Below are 20,810 nucleotides of genomic sequence, written 5' to 3'. Positions count from 1 at the left end.
CTGAGTGCCTTTGATTGTGGGGCCCCACCGATCCCACTGAGGTGACAAGCTGCCCTTTCAATCTGACCTATTGTGGATCCTCATTGGCAACAGTCAGAGGTCATGGAATAGTCATGAAGATCAGAAGTCCTTCATTGGTGGGGTTGACAACTCGACCTGGGAGCTCCTGCTCAGAACCTAATCTGAATGGAGGCAGGATCAGCCATGCCACATTAAATGCCTTTCATACCTCCAAACTCATCACCGATCAGAGTGGAAGATTCTACCCTTTGACAGATGGCAGCTCCATTTTAGACTGTCCCATAATAGTAAAGAAACACTCATAAACCATTTTGCCTCATTGATGAAATCCAAACTCGTTCAGGGCAAAGCACTGGCAATGTGGAATTGCTCTATTCCCCAAAATGCATATTGCTTTCTTTAAAGGTTAACATTTGATTGAAATGTTTCACACATGGTTATTGTTACAGCTATTTCATTGGAATGGCAATATAATGTGGTGTGGTAACATACCTGAATCTGCTGGTCCCAGTGGATGAAACTGCACCGTGAAATGTTAAATTGATTCGGGTCTATGAAGACATTTAAACATGGAATTCAAGAGTTACAAAAGCAAATAGAAATGTGTACATATTCACTTTTACTCATTCTCAGTATGTGGATGAAGAAAAAGCCAACATTTATTGCCATTCCCAGAGTGTCTTAAGTAAAACTCATACCCATTTATCTCGTGCCTTTCACGACTACAGTACTTTTCAAAATGCTTTATGGACAATAAAGTTGCAATCATTGTTTCTGCAAATGAAGCAGCAAATTTGCACACAATGTAACAATGCCAGTGGTGCAATCAGGCTGGCTTAATGTTTGACTGGGGTTGGAGGTGAAGGGAATGGAGTTTGGAGTGGGGACCAAAATACAATGACTTCAAATCTCCCAATATTTAATTGGAGATTTCTGCTCATCCAGTACTGGAAGCCCTATTGGCAGTCTGATAGGGCTGGTTCCATTCATTATCTGTCTCATTGTATCCAGAGATTATCCTGCAACAAAAACAGAAATTGCTAGAAAAGCTCAGCAGGCCTGGCAGCATCTGTGGAGAGAAATCAGAGTTAATGGAGGAGTCAAGCAGTTGAGAGAGCTAAGGTGAGGTAGAGTTGGGTTTCATAAGTGTATCTACAGAAACAGACACTATGCTTTGGAATGATGCTGGCTAGGTGTAATATGAGAAATAGGAGAGATTGAGGGCAGATTTTTTGGGGATACCAGAGGTAATAGTGAGGGAGAAAGCAGGAGAGATTGTTACAGAGGAACCGAAAGAACTGCGGATACTGTAAATCAGAAGCAAGAACAGAAATTGCTGGAAACGGTCAGCAGGTCTGGTAGCATCTGTGGAAATAAATCAGAATTAAAGTTCTGAGGAAGGGTCACTCGACCCAAAACATTAAATCTGATTTCTCTCCATAGATACTGCCAGGCCTGCTGAGCTTTTCCAGCAAATTCTGTTTTTGTTGCAGGGAATCTCTGGCTACAATGAGACAGATAATGAATGGAACCAGGTAAGAACAGATCCCCACACAGCTGGACAACAATGGTGAGGGGGTTTGAGGAGGATGGTGCAGTCAACTGCATCAATGACTGTGTACAGGTCAAGAGGGCCAAAGATGGACAGTTTATCTTTGTCATAATCACAAAATATCTCACTTTGTGAGGAGCTGATTTGGTCATATGACAGCATTTGAATCTGTTTGAAGTAATTTAAACACAGGGTGCATACAAAAACATATTTGTAAATGGCAACTCAAGGATGACAGGTTTGGATTCCAGTCATGATTTGTGAAGATAGGACTCATGACAGTAGGATGAATTTAGTGATGAATTGAAAATAAAAATTTTGGACCAACTGGGTTTCAGATAAAATGGAATTATGGGAGTTCTCAAGGAATTGTGCCTGGAGGTGAGATGGTCAATGATGCCACAGCAGAGTAGGCTAATGAAAGCTGACAGTCTGGATGAACAAAGGGAGCTCTAAAACCTGGCACTCATCCACAGCTTCACCAGATAAAGAATATACTAATGAATATTTATCCTCTGTGTTCATCTTTGAGAAAGACATGAGGAATTGAGAATTTGGGCAAGTCAGTGGCTATATATTGGGAACAATCCATGTTACAGTAGAGGAGGTACTGAATGTATTAGAATGTATTAAGGTGGATAAATCTCCTGGTCCTCATGAGATATATCCTCTTCTCTGCAAGAGGCTACAGGAGAAATTGTAGGGGCCTGGATTATATTCTTGTATCATCATTTGCCATGGGTGAGGTACTGGAAGACTGGAGGGTAGTACATATTGTGCCCTTATTCAAAAAGGACTGCAGAGAAAAGCCTGGAAACTATAAACCAGTAAGCTTAACATGTGTGGTAGGTAAGTCACATGAGAAGATTCTGAGATAAGATATACATGCATTTGGAAAGCCAAAGTTGGATTGGGAAAGGTTTTGTGCACAGAAGATCATGCCTCACAAATATGTTCGAGTTCTTTCATGAAGTGACCAGTTAGGTTGAAGAGGGCAGGGCAATAGACATAGTCTATACTGATTTCAGTAAGGTCTTTGATAAGGTTCCACATGGTAGACTGCTCTGGAAGGTTAGATCACATGGAATCCAGGGGGAGCTGGCAAATTAGATACACAATCAGCTTGATGGTAGGAAGCAGTGGGTAATAGTGGAAGGATGCTTGTTGGATTGGAGGCCTGTGACTGGTGGAGTGCCTGGGCCCACTGCTGTTTATCTATATCAATGATTTGGATGAGAATGTATAAAGCATGATTAGTAAGTTAGCAGATGACATTAAAATAGGCAATTACATGGACAATGAGGAAGATACCAGAAATTGCAGAAGAACCTTGATCAGCTGGGGAAGTGGGCCGCAAAATGGCAAATGGAGTTTAATATAGATAAGTGTGAAGTCTTGCATTTTGGAAAGTCAACTCAAGGTAGGAGTTTCATAGTGAATGGTAGGTCCTCAAGGAGTGCAGTAGAACAGAGGGACTTGGAGATCAGGTGTATAGTTCTCTGAAACTGGAGTCAGAGGTAGACAGGGCAGTGAACAGAGTGTTACAAGGGGACATAAATTTAAGGTGAAGGGTGGAAGGTATAGGGGAGATGTCAGGGGTGGGTTCTTTACCCAGAGAGTGGTGGGGGCATGGAATGCACTGCCCGTGGGAGTGGTAGAGTCAGAATCATTGGCGACCTTTAAGCAGCATTTGGATAGGTACATGGATGGGTGCTTAATCTAGGATAGAAGTTCGGCACAACATCGTGGGCCGAAGGGCCTGTTCTGTGCTGTATTGTTCTATGTTCTATGAAGGAGGCGTTTGGCACACTGGCCTTCATCAGTCAGGGCATTCAGTCTAGAAGTTGAGAAGTTACATTGCAGTTATACAAGACATCGGTGAGGTTGCACTTGGGAGAATTGTGTTCAGTTTTGCTATAGGAAGGATGTTATTACACTGGAAAGAGTGCAGAAGAAATTTACAAGGATGATGTCAAGAGTCAGCAGTTTGCATTATAGGGAGAGGTTGAACAATCTAGGACTTTTTCCTTTCGAGCATAGGAGACTGAAATGGAATCTTATAGAAGGTGGTAAGATCATGAGAAGCATGGATAGGGTGAATGCACTCAGTCTTTTTCCCAGGGTTGGGGAATTGTGGACTAGACAGCATCAGTTTAAGGTTACAGGGGAAAGAATGAAAGGGAACCTGAAGGCAATGTTTTTACACCAGGATTCATTTGAGCTGGTTCAGTGTGTCTGAATATTAATCTAAATTTCACATGGCACCTTTTTTTAAAATAATAAAACTTGATTAACTTTGTTTTTACCAATGCAGGTTTTGTTATCACAACTGTAGCTTCCAGGTTTATTTGTGCAGGCTTGTTCAGCACCACATGGATTTTGAAGACACTCATCAATATCTAAAACCAAATAAAATGTATGAGTGTTTGCATCAGTATTTCCCACATTACAGTCAAATTAATAAGTAGGCAAATCAAGTCTCTTTCAGATCCAAAATTCCTGTGATCGGGAAAAATCAACAGTACAGGTCATACTTTGGTTCATGCAATAACATTGATCATAATCTTTCATGGGTTAACTAACTAGGTGCTATCAATACCGACAACTTAACCTGTATAGTTACTTTAACACAATTGGAAACAATTCAAGATGCTTCACAGGGCCATTAGAAAACACACTGCAACATCAAAATACGTAAGTAGATATTAGGGCAGATGAACAAAACATACATTTTTGACCAAACTTTTATGGAGTAGCTCAAAACAGAAAAGCAAGTAGAGAGGCAGAGATGTTTAGGGAGAGAATTCCAGAGCTTGGGACCAAGACAACTAACATCACAGATGGAGCGAAGAAAACTGGGGATGCACATGAGACCAGAATTAGTAAAGCACAAACATCTGAGAAAGTTGTGAGGTTGGAAGAGATTCCAAGGATGGGGAGAGGTGACGCTTGGAGGAATCGGAATACAGGGACAAGCACTTTAAAGTCCAGATGTTACTTGACCAGAATTCAATGTAGATCAGTCCGCAGGTATTAGGGACTTATTGTGAACTAAAACACAAGTGGCGGAGTTTTGGGTGATACCAAGTTTACAGAAGATAAGGAGTATGTTGGAATGATTGTGTCTAGGGAAACAAATACATAGAGTCGGGTTTCAAGTACATATGGGTTAAGAGAGGGAGAAGTTGGATGATATTAAGGAGGTGAGTAATAGTTAGTCTCAGAGATGGAAAGAATAGGAGGTCAGAAGCTCTACAAACATCAGCAGTGCAGTCTTTTGGAATTGTTAAACTGAGACGCCATCTCATGTGGATGCAAAATAGTCGACAACATCATATTGAAGAGCAGGGAAATACTGGCCAACCTTTAGCCTTCAAGTGAATATCACTATAAAGAGTTAACCTATTATTGCCGTTTGTGGGAGTTTGCTGTATGCAAAATGGTTCCTTCACGGCTGTGAACATCCATTTTAAGGAAGTACAGATAGTGCTAATATAATAGTTACAAAACACAATAGTATGCTAATACAACTGTGCTAAATAAAACCACATTATTCAAATCACATTCCCACAGAAACCCATTCTAGCAATGTTCCCTGAATGTCAAACAAGTACCAAATAGAAGATTATGCTTAATATAAAACACTCAAATGGACATGAAAATATGCAGAAATATTATCTGTTGATGTTTCTTGCCTCCATGTTTTTTCTGGCGGTGTACCCTTTTCTAAAAACTTATCAGCTCTTAATTAAGGCATCTAACATCTAAATGCTGAATAAACAGCAACATATCCAGGAATGGTAAGTTTTGTTTCGCATTTATTTCTCTGTGCTGCTGGAGTCAAGTAAGAACTGCGTCATCAAGAATTAGGTGCACATATTGAAATTTTGGGATGTAAAATGCAAATTGTGTGGCAAAACCTTATTAATCAAAACTACATTAATCAAGGATTTTCTATACAGCAGATCCTTGGCTCCATGCAAGCAAGACAAAATATAAGCAGGAAAGATAAATTGGGTGCTCCGGTTTCCTCCCACAGTACAAACAAAATGTGCAGGTTAGGCGAATTGGCCATGCTAAATTGCCTGTAGGTGAAGGGGTGAAATGTAGGGGAGTGGGTCTGGGTGGGTTGCGCTTTGGCGGGTCGGTGTGGACTTGGTGGGCCTAAGGGGCTGTTTCCACACTGTAAGTAATCTAATCTAATGGATCAAGCAGTTGATATCTATGCTATAAATTCTGCTTAAAACACAATAGAGCTGCTACTGTTTCTCGCAGAATGTTCTTCTATGAGTTGGCAGCAGTTTAACAAGGTGTACTGAAGTGCCAAGAGTACATGAGCAACACTGACATCTACTCAGTCCTTTAATCATCCTCCACAATAAGATTCCTATAATCCTGCAGAATTGTGATTCAACCAATGTGTTCCAGTTTTGGCCAAAATATTAAAGGCTCAAGCTCTTTAACCGGTTAAAACTGGACAGATCGATCATTATGGAAGCATTAGATAGGAATAAAGGAATAGACATAGACCATTCAGCCTCTCAAGGAAATTCTGTCATGCAATTAGTCCATGTGTGATTTATATCCAACTTTGACAACCCATATTCATTTCACAGTTCTTCAGTACTCTTCACTAACAATAATCTATCAATCTCAGTTTGGAGATTTTTAATTAATCTTCATTCATAACTGCCTTTTGAGGGACAGAGTTCCAGGCTTCCACTTCATTTTTCATGTTTCTGAGCTCATAATCTCACCATCACTGAGACTATTTCCCACCTCCCTATTATAATCCAACTTGCTAACTGTCATCTCCCTCAAACTGCCTAGCTCTATTCTGACATTGTTCTGAAATCCTCTGAGAACAAATAATTGCTCTCCATCTACCTATCATCAGTTTAAACACTTCAATTAGACCATTTTTTAAATATACAAATCATGAAGCCTTGCAGACATCATCCTGGTTTTCAAGCACAGATGATGTCAATGCTGGTGGTGAATCTTCTATTAATCCAGGAACACAAGCCTGGTGTTATGAAGATGTGAGTGTACTATACCTTTGAGAGTTAAAAGCTAAGAGAATTACCTGACAGCAGCAAGTGTTCTGAGTAAGACCAATGTAACATGTGGTCCAGTAGCTAGGGTACCTGATTGCCTGGAGCCAAAAGCAAATTTGAATTAGGCTAATCAGTTTAAACTATACCCCGCAAAAAAAACAAACTCCAATCAAGTTTAAATTGAATATATTGATAATATTAAAGGCAATGACACAATCCCTTGCTTTGGGGGTATAAGACTGGGAGGACTGCCAAAAGACCAAGAAAATGTATGCTGCTAGTCAGAATTCTGAGAGGTACCTGTCAAGAGAAGGAATTTGCACAGAGAAAAACATCAACACCGACCTGGAGAGCAACTCTACAGAGGAAGATAAAGAAAAGATTCAATCGTTGGCTGGTTTTGAACTTTGAATTTTTCAGTCAACCTTAGTCGGGGGTTATATCAGACTAGTATAATAGAAGGGAAAGTAAAAGATAGGTTAGAGGAAGGAGTTGTAAATAGTTGTTAGTTAATTATTTTCTATTATACTTTAAATACTTCTTGGCCTCTTGGATTTTCACAGATTACTGCACGGGATAAATCTTTTCTGTATTGCTCGTTTAAATTAAGCAGGAGGGTTTACACAGTGTCATAACAGTTTGGGGGTTTGTCTGGGATTTGAACAGTTTTGGGGGCTTTTGTCCATGGTTTGAACAGTTTGGGTCTTGGACTTGTGATTTGAGTGGTTTAGACAGATTTGAATAGATTTGGGGGTAAGAAAAATCCCAACAGATTTAAACACTTGCAGGTTAGTGCCCTAGATCTTGAAATAAAACGTAGGTGAGACAATCTGTTTAATTTCAGTGACTTGTGGTTCATTAAATTAAAGGTGAGAGAAATGGCTCTTAAAATTGCTAAAGAGGTTTTGGGATTTGAAGATGGTTCTCAAATTGCCAAGAAAAATTAGAAGGAAAGAAAAAGGTCATACTTTTAGAATGAGCAGAGAAATTAGATTTGGATTTAACCAAGGACAAAAGTAAAGTTGAAATTGTAAGGGAGTTACTCAAACACTTAGGTGTGTCAGAGAAAAAGACAAGTGCGGTAGAAGTAATTCAAGTTAACAGGATGGAGATTAGAAGAGAAGGTAGTGATATATACAAATATGTCAAAACTCTGCCACCTTTTGACGAGAAAGATGTTGAAGCCTTCTTTATTTCATTTGAAAAATTGGTGAGGCAGATGGAGTGGCCCAAGGATGTATGGGTAATGCTAGTTCAGACTAAAGTAGTAGGCAGAGCTAGTGAGATATTTGCTGCGCTGTCAGATGAGGGGTCAAGAGATTATGAAGAGGTTAAACAGGCTATTTTAAGTGCTTATGAATTGGTCCCTGAAGCACATAGTCAGCAGTTCAGAAACATAAAGAAGGAACCGGGTCAGATTTATGCTGAGTTTGAAAGAATTAAACACAGTCACTTTGATAGATGGGTGCATGCTTTGAAAATAGATAGGACCTTTGAGGCTCTAAGAGAGATTATTCTGCTGGAGGAGTTTAAAAATTCACTTCCAGAGATAATAAGAATTTATGTGGAGGAACAGAAAGTTCAGGAAGTGCGAAGGGCAGCAGATCAGCAGACGAATACATGTTGGTGAATAAGAGAAGCTTCCAGGCAGAATTTCGTCCTGTGAGGGATAGAAGTTGGGACAAGGAGACATCCAACACTCTGATATCAAGAGTAAAAATCACTGGTAAAAAAATACCACATGTTAAAGAACCCCAAGAGAGTGAAAAGGAGGTGAAAGGCCTCAGGTGTTTTCACTGTAATGGAGTGGGACACAGAAAATTACAGAGCCAATGGTTTCAGAAGGGCACTGGGAAAACGTGTTTTTACTGCCAGAAGGTGGGACACATAAAGACACAGTGCTGATTGTTAAAGAAAGGCACTATGGGAAAAGATGTGGTAAAAGAAGCTAAGCTAGTCGCACTAGTGAAGGTAGTAAAGGAGACCCCAAGAAGAACCAAGAAGCTGCAGGAGAGTGCACAGCCTAGGCAGGGGCTGGGTATGGAGTTAGTACTGATCTCTACAAAGAATCGCCTTTGTGGGTAAAGTTTACTCAGAAAGAACTGGGGGAGAAGGACAAGAAGTTGTAATTTTGAGAGGTACAGGATCTAACCAGTCACTGATAGTAAGGGATGAGCGAATATGCACTCTTTCTAACCTGTTACCCAAGAGTGCGGTAATATGTGGGATAGATGGACAGAAATTTAGTGTTCCCCTATGTAAGATCAGGTTGGAGTGCCAACTCCAGACTGCAGAAGTTACTGACGGAGTGATTGACAGAGTGTCAGTTCCAGAAACTCAGTTTGCTCTTGGGAATGATTTAGCAGGATCCAATGTGGGAGTGACATCTCTTGTTATGGAGAAGCCCAAGGAAGACCAAGAAACTGAGGGGTTAAAACAGAAATATCCTGCTTTTTTCCAAGACTGTGTGGTAACCAGATCCCACTGTCATAAGTTACAACATGAAATGAAAAGTAAAGAGAAAGATGAAGGAGTTAAGGTTTAATTAGCGGATACCCTGTTTGACTGAACAGGCAGAGGGTCAGACAGAAGAGTTTATTCCTGAAAGACTAAGAAACTTGCAAAAGCAAGAAAATAGAAGATATATATGTGGATGCGTACTCCAAAAAGGAGGTTAAGATTTTCCAGAGGGTTGTTATCTGAAAGATAGAATCCTAAGGTGGAAATGGAGACCACGGCAAGTTAGTGTAGAGGAGAAATGGGCCAACGTGCACCAGATTGTGTTGCCGGTAGCATACATACAGGTGGTGTTACGGGTAGCACATGAACTACCTGTAGGAGGTCACCTAGGGGTACGAAGCACTCAGGCTAAGGTACTAATACATTTTTATTGGCCTAGAATGCACAAGGATATGATTACCCTTTACCATAAGTGTCATACATTCCAAATGGTAGGTAAGCCACAGGCGGTAATAAAACCAGTACCTTTGTTGTCAATTCCCACATCTGAAGAACCTTTCATCAGGGTTATAATTGATTGTGTAGGTCCCCTCCCAAGAACCAAAAGTGGGAACCAGTACTTGCTAACCCTAATGATGTGTCCACCAGATTTCCGGAGGCAATTCCATTATGGAGTATCAAGGGAAAAAGGGTAGTAGAGGAGTTAGTAGCTTTCTTCACAGAGTATGGGCTACCCAGAGAGATTCAGTCAGACCAAGGGTCAAATTTTACTGCTAGGCTATTGAAGGGAGTTATGGATAGCTTAGGCATAAAGCACTTTACGTCCAGTGCGTATCATCCTGAATCCCAGGGAGCTTTAGAAAGGTGGCATCAGACCTTAAAGATCATGTTGAGAGCATACTGTCAGGATTACCCGAATTATTGGGATAAAGGTATCTCATTCGTATTGTTTGCCATTAGAGATGCCCCAAATGAATCTACACAGTTCACTCCCTTTGAGTTAATATTTGGGCACGAAGCGCGAGGCTCTTTGAAATTGATTAAAGAAAAATTGACTGAACCAAAATTGGAGATGTCACACATAGATGATATATTGGATATGATGGAGAAACTAAATCGAGTAGATGAGTTCGCTAAACAGCACCTAAAGAGGGCACAGTATAGAATGAAGCAGGTGGTAGGTAGCAGTCTGAGACTCGGATGTTTGCCTGAGGGGATGATGTGTTAGTGCTGTTACCAGTGATAGAGGAGCTCTTCAAAGCCGGGTTTAGTTTATCAAATTGAGAAAAAGTTGTCAGGTGAACTATCTAGTAAAGATATCAGATAAAAAAATTGCTATCGGGTATGTAATATGAACATACTGAAATCGTATTATACTTGAGAGAAAGAACTGAAGAAACAAGTGTTAGTTACTGCCCCGCAGAGTGAGGAATCAAATCCAGATGATGTGGATTTTGATGTGCCTCAACGAGGACATCATCGATCCAAGCCAGAGCAAGTGGAGTTCGCCGATCGTCTTGGTTCCCAAACCAGACGGGATCAACTATTCTGCGTGATTATCAGAAGGTCAATGCAGTTACAAAATCAGACTCATATCCAAATCCTAGAATGGCGGTCTGTATCGAGAAAGTTGGACAAGCCAGTTACATTACCAAGTTGGACTTAATGCGTGGTTACTGGCAGGTACCTTTATCAGAGTCGGTGAAGGAAAATTCTGCATTTGTAATCCCAAATGGGCTATAGCAGTTTAAACTGATGCCCTTTGGAATTAAGAATGCCCCCCCGCCATATTCCAAAGACTCATGAACAGAGTTGTGACTGGGTAACAAACTGTGCAGTCTATTTGGACGACGTAGTGATCTTTAGTAAATCCTGGAAAGATCACATGGCACAGTTGGCAGAGCTCTTTGAAAGACTATGAGAAGCAAAACTGGTAATAAACTTAAATTGAACCAAATTCGTGAAAGCAAAGGTGACATTCTTGGTACATAACATCGGTCATGGAAGGTTGACCCCACGGAACACAAAGACGAAAGAGGAATTTCCGCGACAAACCTTGAAGAAAGAGGTGTTTCAATTCTTAGGACTCAGCAGATTCTATCGGAAGTTTGTTCTAAACTTCAGCAATGTAGTGGTTCCGTTAACTGATTTGCTGAAGAAGAACAAGGTTTCACTAGACAGACCATGACAGGAGGCATTCGGCCATTTGTAAGCCATATTAATCACCTAATTTAACTCTTTTAGCTCCGGTATCAAACTGATGAACATAGGATGCATCCCTGCCAAAGCCAATATAGTTTGCCTTAAGTGCAGCATGCAGAGCTGAATATAAGATTCCAGGGGGGGGCCTAACCTGCATGTTGTGCTTTGTACCATCTCTCCAAGAGTTTTGAATTTTAGCTGTCTTGAGGTTAATTCCAACAATCCATTAACTCTTCTAATTACCCACGTTTACATAACCCTGATAACCAAACATAACATCCACGGGTCTCTCTTCTGCTGGTCTGCCATTTTCTAGCATTGTGCCTCACAGTGAAGCTATGCTAGTTGTCTTTATGCCAATAGTTTCCATCACCATAACAAACTGTATTTTCTTTAAAATTAAAAACACATCTTCCTGATTAATTGCCTTTAAAGAAACCAGTAGGTTGACATTACGATTGCAGTGAGCTCCATAGGACAAAACGTAAGAAATACGGGCAGGAGTAGGTCATACAGCACATCAGATTCACTCAACAACATCTGACCGAAATTCTACATCAGCTCCACCTTCCCTCACTACCCTCATACTCACTGACTGTCTTCCTGTCCAACAATCCATCTATCACAGTCTTGAACCCATCCAATGACTGAACTTCTGCAGCCCCTGGGGAAAAAGACTTCCAAAGATTCACAGATCTTGGAGTGAAAAGATTTCTGCTCATCTTAGTCCAACATGGTCAAACTCCACATCCGGGGACAGTGACGATCCATGCTCTATCACAAACATTCTTGACAGTTTTTGTTTCTGAAGTAAATAGAATTCAGAATTGTCCTACTTACCTAGGCACCTCTGTGAACCTGCATCCATCTGTATTTTGATTGATTGAGACACTTGCCTACATTTGCAATTGAGATAATTAGGGGTATCAAAACATCGTCTACTTATAGTACACCAGTTAATCTTAATGTCTTCTTGCAGATCACAAGTCCACTCTGAAAAGAAGAAGAAAAGCTAGTGTCACAAAGAGTGTTTTCATCTACTGGTAAATTGCAGCACACAGCGATTATTTTTAAATCTGAGTTTAAAGAATGCGATTGACAATCAGTAACTTTTATTGATCCAATTTAGTAAACAATACAGTAACTCAGAAAGACCAACCATATGAACACCAAAGCAACAAAAGCAGGTCAGAGACTGGGTATTCTAGGATGTAGAGTTCATCTCCTGACTCCATAACGCCTCAGTGACCATCCAGGGTGCACAAATCAGGAGTGGGAGGGACTATGTTCCACTTGATATATTTTTCATTAGATGGTTGAGCTTTGATTTGCTATATATGACCAACTCCAGTGACACCAAATCATCACTGTTGATGCCATTTTCTATGATGATGCTCTCTGCTGCTTGCTGAGTTTGTTGCTCTCTGCAGCTCTATGGTATTTGTCAAAGCCGGAAAGAGAGTGCAGAGGAGACTTACTGAAATGGTGCCATGGGATGAGGGAGTCATGTGCACGGACAGATGAGTAAAATTACACAGTGAAGGTTCAGTGGAGATTTAATTCAGTGTACAAAATCATGATGGATTAACAATGGGAAAATCTTTCCACCAGAAGGGTTGGTTTTCAGAAGATGAAAATTTAAGGTATTCCATAATAGGGCCAGAGAGGAGATGAAGAAAAATTTTTCATGCATTGATTTGGAATGATCTGGAACACGCTGCCTTAAAGTAGGATGGAAGCTGACTCAGTAGTAACTTTCATAAGGGAATTCAATGAATACTCTCAATACTGGCTGAAGTCTTGTCCAAACCAACATTCATCCCTCAATTAATGCCACAACAGATAGTATGATCATTGTCAAATTTCTGTTTGTGCGAGTTTGTTGTGCACAAATGGGCCTTAATGTTTCCTGCAACGCAGCCCTCTGGAGTGTTCATTGGTTAGAATGCTTTTTGGGCCTCCCTGAGGTTGCTACATAGATGTCACATGCAAACAAGGGCCAGCAGTAGACCATTTGCTTCTTCAAGGCTACTCTACCATTTAATAAGATGACAGCTGATCTGATTGAAACTTTCTCATTTTTTAGGAGTTTATGTTAACAATCACTGCTCAATGGCTCTTTGTCGATCCCTTCCTGGCGCTGAAGCTGACATGTATCCTGCATTTATTCTCTGCCAACCAGAATAGAGTTACCTACCATCCAGGATTGCCAAAAAGTTTCCTGGAAATTAAAATTATTCACCACACCTCTGCACATGACACAGAGTAAAATTAAGAAGACCAAAAAGACAAATGTATTCTGTCAGATTATTTGAATGAGTGCATTTATTAGTTGTAAACAATATTTGTTAGCAACATCAGCATTTATTGCTCATCCCTAACTTTGAGTGAGAAAGTGATAGTGGTGAACTGTCTCCTCATACCCTGGTTAGCTTTAGAGCCACAAAGGGAACTGCATGCATTTTTTCTCTCAAGGACATATATGAGCCAGGTGCTTTTTGTTAACATGGTGTAATGGCTGCCCTTGCTGAAATTAGTATTTTTCTTTAATTCCAGAGTTACGTAATTGCTGGGATTTGAACTGCTGCCCATAAATCATTGGTCTGGATTACTAATTCAGCAGCATGACCACAGTTTATTTGACACAGACATCCACAGTTAGCCACTTTAAGAAGGGCAGAAAGACAGGAGACCCATTATTAACAATAACTCACCAAAGCAGAACCTTCTCCTGTCAAAATAGTATCCTGGTGGACAAAATTTAGTGTTGAAGATCATCGTATTGTTGATGTAACGCTGGTCAATCTCTGCAGAAAGAATTAAATACTTGAAAATAGTCCTCTGATATAATTGTTTTGCTGAAAAGAGGTTTTTGTGAGAGAGAATAAATGTTTGGAAAATTTGTTTTTTTGGGGGAGGGGACTTGTGGGTGGCATTCAGGATTAACGTTACACTACCTGCACAGCAACATACAGCAAGATATTCTGATCTTCTGTTGGACTAAGTGCATTTTAACAAGACAGGACCTGCCTTGGGCCCTGCAAAGGTGACATTCAGCTTTTTGATGTACCATTTGTTTTTACAACTGCTTATTTTCTTCATGACCAGGACTTGTGTCCCTTGTGAATAAAAGTATGCAGGGTTTGCAACACACCAGTCAGATTTACTCATATCATTTCTGCCCTAGCTGTTGTATCCAAGCCACTTTATCTCTCCTGCAGACACAGCATAAGAGGTGCAGAATGGAATATGGATTTAAAAGCTATGCGACAGGATCCTCCACTGTGCAGTTATTGATTTTAGACAATTTAAAAGTCCAGCAAATGGTCTTTCAATAATATCACCTCTCATTATCCCAAATTTTAATGGTCATGGACCCAAGTAGTCCAACCTTTCCTCATAAGCTACCCTTGCACCCATAAATCAGTTGAGTAAACCTTCTCTGAACTGATTCTAATGCAATTAGATTCGGTAGTGATTGGAACCAGGTGGATCTTATTGACCATGAGATTCTTGACTGGAGTTATTAACCTGTGCTAATCAGGAAGCCCTGGATGATACATATAAATAGGGTACCCACAGTCCCCTGACTTCAGGGATTGACTTTGAGCTGGCTGGCCATGTCTGGTGTACTGTGAACATATAAATGAAGTGTGACTTGCTGATGGAATATCAGTCTCTATATAGCTATTTCTGGTCCATTTACAAATAAGGTGGCAAAAGCTTGTGAACAGTACTCCAGATGTGATCTCATCAAAACAAGTGTTCAACTAGAGCAAAATAACGCTACTTTTACATTCCATTCCTCTTGCAATAGTGTTAAAGGCACTATATAAATATAAGCAGTTGTTGTCAGGGATAGTATTAGGGCATGAAAACATTGCTGCTGTATCCTTCTGTTTCAGAACTTTGTTTCATAGTCCTCTCTCTATTTTCCCATTCACTGCAGACACATGAAAAAACAACTAACTGAATTAGGAACAGAAGTAGGCCATTCAGCCATTCAAGTTTGCTTCACCATTTGATAAAATCCTGGCTAATCCAATTGTGGCCTCAAATTCACTATATTATCCAGCCCCAATAACTTCTGACTCCCTTGTCAATCATGGATTTCTCTTAACTCAGTCTTTTAAAAATGCTCAGTTACTTGACTTACTGGGGAAACGGAGTTAATTACGTTAGCCACTCTTTTGGCCAACCCTCACTGTTCCATGCCCCTGCCAATTCACTTCCCCTCTTTCCAAGTCCTCAAGAAAAATCACAAAGAGAATGGATTCACTCTGAAACAACATTTCAGAATTAATTCACAGAGAAGTAGAACATGTAATTCCTTGCTATTACCTCTGCAGCTTGGTGATGAACTGGAAAGTTCCGCTAAAAAGGAATTCTCTTTTTTGACACATTGACAGTGCAAACCCACAGGTGCATCTTGACAATTTGCAGCCCCTGAACAGTCTTTGATTTGAATAACTCGATCCATGTCACAGTGGTCATAATCTGAAATATAGGCAAGTGTAAGAAAAACAATTTAATTACATCAATTAAGATGTTCAAATAGAAGACAGTGAATTTTTTTGTTTGGAGTTTGAAGGTGGTGGGAGTCAGGATATCGAAGGGAGATGGGAAATATTATTTTAAACTGGCATCAATTGCTAAACTGTATAAAACTTCCACAATTCCTGGAGATTGCAAAACTGGTTAAGTTGCAGGCTGATTGTCTCTCTGAGCCTCCTGGCCATTTTCATAACCTCTTCTGCCTCTGCATAGCAACCATTGACAGAAATTTGATATCTCGTGAAGGATGGTGAGACAAGTGTCTGAAAACAGCAGGAAATCCCAACCCCATAATCTTACAGTATAGTGACATATCCCCTTTGTACAGGTTCAGAAAGCATCAGCATCTGGTGACAACACATGTTTTACTCAAAATCTATCTAGAGTTTAGAACAAGCTCTAGCTAAGTAATTCTAGAATCTTATGAAAGACAAAACATGTTAGACAGAGTAATATGTGATGTCAATCCAGTAGTAACATGGTTTTGCAGAAATTAAGCACATGGTTAAAGCTAACACTCCAGTCCCTTGCTGAAGAGCTGTTTCCAGGTGCCTTATTTAACTGATGTCCATTCTGCTCCCTCAGGTGCGCTAAAAACAAGTTATCTGCTCATTACCTCACTGTTGTTTATAGAAGCTTGCTGCAGCCAAATTGCCTATATTATAACAGTTCTTACATATAATAATAAATGTGAAAAATTATTTATTTGACTATAAAGTGCTTTGGGATACCGTGAGGCTGTGAAGGCTGCTTGGCTTTCTTTTGTGGTTAGGGACTCACCAATACAGATCATGTTGTTTTGAAAGTAGATAGAAGGTGAGCAGTTATCACTGCAGATGATAAATTGATTCATTAACCTCCCAAAGTAGCTCACTGTAAAAAAAAGAAACATTTGATTACTCATTATGAAATAGATGTTATTCAGTTTGCTGCGTGAAGAGGATTGGTTTTGTTAATCAGGTTAGTTTAATTTGTCACAGGTAACCAGTGCCATGGTGAGTGCCTGGCACTGCTGACAGAGGGGAATAAACATACAGAAAAGCACAGGGCACAAGGGATGGCCAGCTACTTCTTCGAGTCTGATGCCCACTGTTATCTTGGCATACATGACAACTGCATATCCCCCCCATCACCACCCACAGTTTCCTTCAGTCTCTGCAATGTGTAGAGACCTCAACTGTAAATGCAGAGTCAATGGGTAAGGCATGTGGGATGGCCAGTTTTGTCCTCGACTTTACAGAGATACACAGAGACATTACAAATGCAATTGGTTTTGTCAAGTTAAATTCATCTGTCCATCATTTACTCAATGCATTTAGTCTCGACATGGCAAAACACCATGTACATATTATTCCATCAACAGAATCACGCAATGTTTAAACCACAAGTAGTCTCCTAGATCTGTGCTGTTTCACCTCAGAAGCAACTAATTTCGGTCCCCATGACACCAATTCACCACAACCATGCAAATTTACTTATTTTCAAACAAATGTTCTATTCCTTTTTGAAAGCTGCAATTGAATCTGCCTCCACTTAACAAGCAGGCAGTGCATTTCAAATCCTCATCACCTCCTGTGTAAAGAAGCTTTGCCTTAGTCACCATTACCTCAGATCAATGCCAGCTCCCTCTCCAATGCAGCCAACAGATAATTTCTCCTGATCTACTCTGTCCAGACCTATCATGGTTTATCCAGCTGGGATCTAGCTGCACAATTTTCATGTTAATGTGCGTGGTTACAACATAAGAACCCAGCACTTCAGGTACTATTAATGAGCCAAGTTAATTATTCAATCATCAACAAAACCTTAGAGTATTTCACCTGGTTGACTCTGCAATGGGGAAGATAATTTCAACATCAACAGACACATCTCACCTGTTCTCCAAATGTACATTTATTACTGCCTCACTGAGTAAAGCTATTAATCAATCACTAGTCAACTGACAAACACAATTTGAGCCCAGGTTAGTCACGCAATGGCTATCAGAATTTCCACTCAGACCAAATCATCAAATATAATTCACATAAAATAGACAAGCCCAAAACCATCACCTGCCTGTTCAGCATTTAGATCATTGGTCTGTGATTCCATCAGTTCAGGGCACAAAAGTTTAGTTGGGTTATGATTGTGGCGCACAAATTCCCAATTGTATTGCATGATGGTCATTCACACCATGTCATTAACACAGTAAATTGTCCCAAGGCAATTTACAGGATTGATTGTCGTACAAAATTTGACAGTGAACTATGTCTGGAGATTTTAGCACAGGTGATCAAAAGCCTGGTCAAAGAGGTAACAAATGTAACAGAGATTCGTAATCTGTGGGTCTATATCCCTTAGTGGGGTTGTGAGCCAAAACATTGGGTTCTAAACCTCTGAGGCAGCAATGGCTGGCATGAAGCTAGGATCAAGCCTGGCCCAGTTAAATACTCCATTTTTTAAAACAAAATAGGGGTATGGCCTAATTTTGGGGCTCGATTTCTGCTCTGAAAAAGCCAATGAAAAGACGACTTCACCTCATATGTAGCCCAAATCACGTCCTCTTCCTAACACCACAACCCAACACTACTGCCATCCTGTTACTCTCATGGGTCTCTCTCTCTCTCTCTCTCTCTCTCCCTCTCTTCCCCAACCACCCCCCCCCCCATTCCCCCAAACAGCACTATTTTACGAGGTCCTTGAAGGAGGATGGAGGGGTATGGAGGGATTTCTAGAGCTAGGTAGCTGAAAACAAGACAGCAGATCAATGAATTTAGAGATAAACTACAGGCTAGAATTGGAGGAGCACAGTGACCTCCAAAGGCTGCAAAGCTAGATATGTTCTGAAAGGGCTTCAGGACCCTGCAACAACTTTGTGATGATATCACATAGCTATACATCATTCAGCATAAATAGCACAGTGTAGGCAGAACTGGAACACAGTTGACCAAACTCAACTGTACCACACTATATTCAAGACGATATAATCAGCACAGACAAGAATACACAAAGAAGATGAATTTAGTCCTTAGCTAATGTGACTATAATGCTGAGCATAGTATACCAATGAACATCATGTACTGCAGTATTTAGTATTAATCTATCATAAATAGTTCGGTTTAAGCCCAAAGATAGTTCATGGCTTTGCCTTCTCTTTGACCAGTTTCTACAGGAAAGACTTCAGAATGATAGGGAGAAGTTTACAAAGAAGAGTAAGAAACTTGTACTTAAAGCACTGTCAAGCTGTGAGGCAGTAAGCAAAATCTTGATGGGTGAAAGGGACTTGATGTGGAACATGCCTTCAAAGAGATTAAAGCTTTGGGTAGAATAGCTTCCCCTGTTAGATCAATACTTTATTCATCCAAATTTTACAGTGTATGAGGTCACTGCCTCAATAGTTATTTAATCGAAGTCCTTATATTAAGTTCGGCTTAAATTTAAAACAAACTGTGCCTATGCTGAGAGTGACTCACACACAGAACACACTGTGACAGGGCAGTGTCGGCCAACTCTGTAAGATATTGTCATTCTGTGCATCAATTTGTTATACATGACGTTTGTAAACCTTGCACTTGACATGCTGGTCCAAAGTTTATCATGATTCAAATTCAGGCCGCAGTACACTTTACAATGAACTGGGACTAGTTCAATTTGAGGACTGAGAGTATAATGTGAAGCCAGTTAATCATCAAGTAGTATTCAAATCTAATGCTTTTCAGAAGACCAATATACTGCAAATGCTTTACACCCAACACAGTATTTTTGAAGTGCAGTCAATGTTGAATGTACGAAACAAACATCACATCTTGCACACAAGAGCTTACAAGCAGCAATGTGAAGATGACAAATACATTGATTTTTGTTAGTGATATTGACAATAGATATAAAATGGTTCAAGATGTCAGGGAGATCTCCTCTCTCTACAAAGAGGAAAGGGAAGGCTTAGCATTTTCAACAAACTCAGACTGTAGGACATTCCTCGCCTTACTATGTCAGCCTATGCAGTGAGCTTAACAGGAAAATTTGATACAGGTGTTCACAGTCATGACAGGTCTGGACTGAGTAACTAAGGAGAAACTCTCACATTAGTGCAATGATCAAGAACAAGAGAACGCTATTTTAAGGTGACTGGAAAAGAAGCAAAGGTGATGTATGAGGGCAAATGTTTTAATGCAGTGAGTTGTCACTGATTTGACACATTAGTGTCGAATTGTCAGGGATGGTTAATGCAAAAAAGAGCCCTTTTTTCCTTCCAAAGTCCAGCAAAAGCATTAGGGTTCGGCTTCCTGAGGACCTGAAAATTGGGAAAATGGCAATAATGAGAGGCTGCCTATAGTAAACCTTTGTGTTCCCCACCCTCCAACACAATGAAAAGGCTCTTAAAAAAAAATCAGTGAGAGTGATTACAGGTATTTGAGAGGTTAGGACAGGGGAAACAGGGTTGTACACTGGGACTAACTGGTTAACTTTTTCAAAGAGCTCTTACAGTCACCACTGACTGAATGTCTTCTGTGCAACATCATTTCTGCTTTCATGACTCCAGCTCTAAATGTCAACCACTTACCTAAGATCAGATACGTTGAAGTTAGTAATGCCATGGTTTTCCAAGATGTTGTCTGTCTGGATATGACCCTCCAGATAGCATGTCAGACTCTTCAACACCTCTGTACAGCTCTGTGTCACTCTTTAGAAGTGGGACATAACCAGTCGGGAGCTGCATTCTTATAGTCACAGGACACAAGTAGGGAAATGGATGATTGCTTTCAGGGAGTTCCCAAGTCAGTTAGAAATGCTTAATCATTGCACTGGTTTGATGCTTGTTCAGTATGAAAACGTGTTGAAACAAGCAGACTTAAGCCGCAGCTGAGCTGAAGGAGAGAATCCAAAGTAAATTTGTTTGAGGGCCAGACACAATTATATCTGACTGAGAGATATTATCAGTACACTTGCATTGTTGCCTTGATGTCACATTTTATGGATTAGAA

General features: G+C 40.2%; 1 protein-coding gene across 1 annotated transcript in view; it reads right to left on the bottom strand.

Moving 5' to 3' along the window:
- LOC140468013 (adhesion G protein-coupled receptor E3-like) overlaps positions 1-20,552 on the bottom strand; it is a 52,197-nt gene extending 31,645 nt beyond the window's left edge. The window contains exons 1-7 of the mRNA XM_072564159.1: positions 20,390-20,552; positions 16,627-16,719; positions 15,634-15,789; positions 14,007-14,099; positions 12,133-12,285; positions 3,880-3,972; positions 514-572 (exon numbers count right to left, since the gene is read on the bottom strand). Coding sequence (XP_072420260.1) covers positions 514-572; positions 3,880-3,972; positions 12,133-12,285; positions 14,007-14,099; positions 15,634-15,789; positions 16,627-16,719; positions 20,390-20,423 — 681 coding nt within the window. The 5' untranslated portion in view covers positions 20,424-20,552. The remainder of the gene's footprint in view (positions 1-513; positions 573-3,879; positions 3,973-12,132; positions 12,286-14,006; positions 14,100-15,633; positions 15,790-16,626; positions 16,720-20,389) is intronic.
- Between the last annotated feature and the right edge of the window lie 258 nt (positions 20,553-20,810).

The sequence above is a fragment of the Chiloscyllium punctatum genome, chromosome 46, assembly GCF_047496795.1.
Source record: "Chiloscyllium punctatum isolate Juve2018m chromosome 46, sChiPun1.3, whole genome shotgun sequence".
In the NCBI taxonomy this organism is placed as follows: domain Eukaryota; kingdom Metazoa; phylum Chordata; class Chondrichthyes; order Orectolobiformes; family Hemiscylliidae; genus Chiloscyllium; species Chiloscyllium punctatum.
This window is presented reverse-complemented; position numbering and strand designations above follow the sequence as displayed.